Source organism: Galeopterus variegatus, unplaced genomic scaffold, assembly GCF_000696425.1.
Source record: "Galeopterus variegatus unplaced genomic scaffold, G_variegatus-3.0.2 Scaffold5438, whole genome shotgun sequence".
Taxonomy (NCBI): Eukaryota; Metazoa; Chordata; class Mammalia; order Dermoptera; family Cynocephalidae; genus Galeopterus; species Galeopterus variegatus.
In genome coordinates, this window is record NW_007731549.1 from 84,783 (window position 1) to 88,533 (window position 3,751).

Sequence of the window (3,751 nt, forward strand, 5' to 3'; positions counted from 1 at the left end):
TACCTTAAAAATTAGTCCTTATAGTAGCTGTGCAATAGTATATGAGACTCACTAATAATTTTTAAATTCTTTAATATGGTAAAAATGATAGGTATGTTTAAAAATTATGAGTATTATTCACATTATTGTTATTGATATGCAACCTAACTTTAATTCATAAATTAAAATTTTTCATGATTTGCAAAGTAACATGTACTTATTATCTATTACAGAAGAGAAACCAAAGATGGCGATCACTGGAAAAAAGATCAGATGAAGTTGTAAAACATGTAACTATTAAAAATGAGATAGAAGAAAAGATGCCACATTTTCAAGAAAAGCAAGGGTGAGGTTCTCAGTAAAATGTACATTTCTTTATGACTTGGGATTTTTTAATAGTTTTTAAGTTAAAATAAGTTTTATTCATTCTTTTATTTAATAAATATTTATTAAACACTTACTATATACTAGGTAACATATTAGCATGCAAGTGAAGAGCAAGGCTCTGCAGTCAGACTGCCTGAATCCACTCCTAGCTCAACTAAATGTAGGCTCTGTGACCTCTGGACTAGTTGCCTCACTTCTCTCTGCTACATCTTCCTCATCTTTAAAATGGGGATGATGATACAACCAACCGCATAGGAATTTTGTGAGTACAAGATAATACACACAGTAAATATTCAAATAATGTTGTCTATTATTATTATTATTAATTCTACCAGAGATTGTAGTATGTAGGGGGGATACGATAGTTTCCTCAGTAATCAGAAAATTTTAAAAATAAATGTAAAATTAAAACTGACATAAGTTATATGACATAAGAAAAGACACAGGGGAATTTGAGAATGCCTTTGAAATGATTGGCCTCTAAGAGAAGGAGATTTTTGTCTACTTCATTCTTTCTCTCCCTCTGGCCCTCTACTCCACCCCCATGGAGGAAGAGTGCTGCGGAGACTGGTCATATTTCAGACCATTGGTCAGGCTGTTTACTAGTGGACAAGCCTCCAGACCTTTTATCATATTCCTTATCGATTAAAAAAAAACATGCTGTATATTGTTAATAGATTATGTACATTATAAAACACACGAAAAAGAGACCATTGTGAAAGGATGGGATAAAATTGAAATATTTTAAAAATAATTTTAATGAATTAACGAAACAAAAATTGTGCTTGTTCTCATACACCCCTCACACATACACATGCACACCCCTACACACATATACATATACACATATATGTAAGTTTCTATCCAAACCCCTATGGATATTTAGCCCATGCCAGGTGGGTACTCCACACACGTTGGAGACCAGAGAGCTCTTATGAGGCATAGAATGAACCTGTACAAAGGCTCTCTGTCTCCATTTCCCCTGAACAAGTATCACACTTTATCCTATTTGAATGATAGGTTGCATAACTAGTGGTTGGACTTAGGAGATATTGGGGAGTAGGGAGTTGGGAGGGAGAACATTAGGGGAAGAAGGACATTTTAGGCAGAAAAAACAGAATAAGAGAGTTTTAAAATAAAAAGAATGAATAAGAATCTTAAAAGGGTATTGAAAATGCACATTTTTAATTGAAATTAAATGATCTTGGTAAAAGCAATTTCTGTGGCATAATGGGAATATATCTGTAGAGTAATGAAAAGCATGAATTTTCTGCAGAATAGAACTTTGTTCTGAATGACTTTTGAACAATAGGGATGCACCTGACCTTTTCTCCAAGCATTAGTTTTTAAATATTTATCTGTTTCACTAGTTGCTGATGGTATCAAATAGCAGTCAATTAACATTATATTGTCTTAGTTATGTTGGTCAGTACTTTATGGATAAAACAGGGTTGGTATGTTTAGAGTTACATTAACATAATCTAACAATATTGAAGTAGTAAGCATATACACCAAAGGAAAATGAATTTTCTCATAGATTATGATCTACTCATTTACAGTAGTAGCCCGGAATATTTAGTGTGGCTTACTGCGCACCTCACTTCCTACCAGATGACAGAGTGAATTGGGTTGTATTTTTCTAAACAAACACATGCCTAAGTGTTGGCTCAGACTGAAATAATCTGAGTATATGATTCCCATCAAAATTTTGTTCTGGTTTTATTGACATTAAAGTACTAAGCTTAAAATTTCAGGTTAGTATTTTATTTGATATGAATAACCAAATCAAACTTTGTTCTTTATGAAGTTGGATCCATCTTGTTCAGGATCAATACAATAGATGTTTTAAAAACTTCATAATGTATGAGATTTATTATCTTTAGTTCAAAAACACCTTGAGTTCAGTTGCATTATTTATAGAGGTTATTTACCTGTGCTGTTGATTACTTCCAGATCTGTAATCACACATAAACATTCATGTCTCTCTGCTTATTCTCATTCAGCCAGATGTACACACCAAAACATGTTGTAAAGTCACTGCCTCTCCTACTCATAACAAAGAATAGTAAGCTGCTTGCTCCAGGATTCCAGTGTCGACTTTGTTTGAAAGCATTTCATATTGGCCAACACACAAGATTGCTACCATGTACTCACAAGGTAAAAGTCACATCATTTTAGTTTGACTTTCTCTATAGGACCAGTTTCCACAAATGAAGTGACAATTTAAGTCTCTCACTTTTTAGTTACTATGCTTCAAGCATGTTCAAATTGCATAATATATTTAGAAGAACTGCTTCAGAGACTACTGAGAAGGCAGCTCTGCCTCCTGAGAATGTATTACTATTGATTAGGACTCATGTCTGTATATACTATCTGGGAAGGATAAAATGACACTTTAAGTTAGATTCTTTTATCTACTTTAGTTGTCTCTCAAAAGAAAATGCTTATAGAATACTATAAGAGGGTACTTCAAAAAGTTCATGAAAAGATTCATATTATCTTTTAATTATATTTTTCTACAAACATCTTGAAGTACTCTCATAACATTTTGCTATGTGCTCTTATAATTCTTTAGATAAACAAATGCCTTAATTGACATAATTATTTCATATGAACTCACTAAAATCAAACCATTTTGCTATGTGCTCTTATAATTCTTTAGATAAACAAATGCCTTAATTGACATAATTATTATTTCATATGAACTCACTAAAATCAAAGTCTAATCTTGCTCGATCACTATATATTTGATAACCAACTTTTCCTGAAATAAATTGTTTCATTAAATAAGCATGTGTAACTTTAAAGTCACACTTACTTAAAATGGTGGATGGTTTGTTTTACTCCCCAAAATGTGATTTGTTATTTTATATCTTACTTTCATCAGATCCATTTTCAACTCTAGGTGATTATGATTTTTATTTTTTAATTATTTTTATTCAGTAGGAATAATTAGACAGCAGTGAAATTAATAGCTTGAATAAGTAGTGAGTTCTTAACAAAAATTACATAATTATTAAACTGGGTAGAATTTATGTAAATAATATATATTATAAATAAGATAATTATAGTTGATTAACTTATAATCTTTTTTTAAGTTTCATAGGAAATGTATTGATAGTTGGTTATTCTACAAGTGCAATTCATGCCCTATTGATGGACAAGTTGTATATAACCCTTTAATCTGGAAAGATGCAGCAGTGAATGGACAAGCACGTCAGTCTGTTTCAAACACAGGCATTGCTCATGCATCAAAGCAGGAAGAACCGAAACTTTTTATTCCTGGTACTGGATTAGTCTTAAAACAAAATAGATTTGGAATTTTACCTAGCATATCTCAACATCATTCTGAAAAACTGAATACACCTCAAAGTTCAACAGATAC

At 31.7% G+C, this 3,751-nt stretch overlaps 1 protein-coding gene across 1 annotated transcript in view; it reads left to right on the forward strand.

The window, feature by feature from the left end:
* The window catches only part of ZSWIM2 (zinc finger, SWIM-type containing 2), a 20,781-nt gene that overhangs the window by 16,301 nt on the left and 729 nt on the right, over nt 1-3,751 (forward strand). Inside the window, exons 7-9 of the mRNA XM_008589428.1 lie at nt 213-325; nt 2,370-2,523; nt 3,465-3,751. Coding sequence (XP_008587650.1) covers nt 213-325; nt 2,370-2,523; nt 3,465-3,751 — 554 coding nt within the window. The remainder of the gene's footprint in view (nt 1-212; nt 326-2,369; nt 2,524-3,464) is intronic.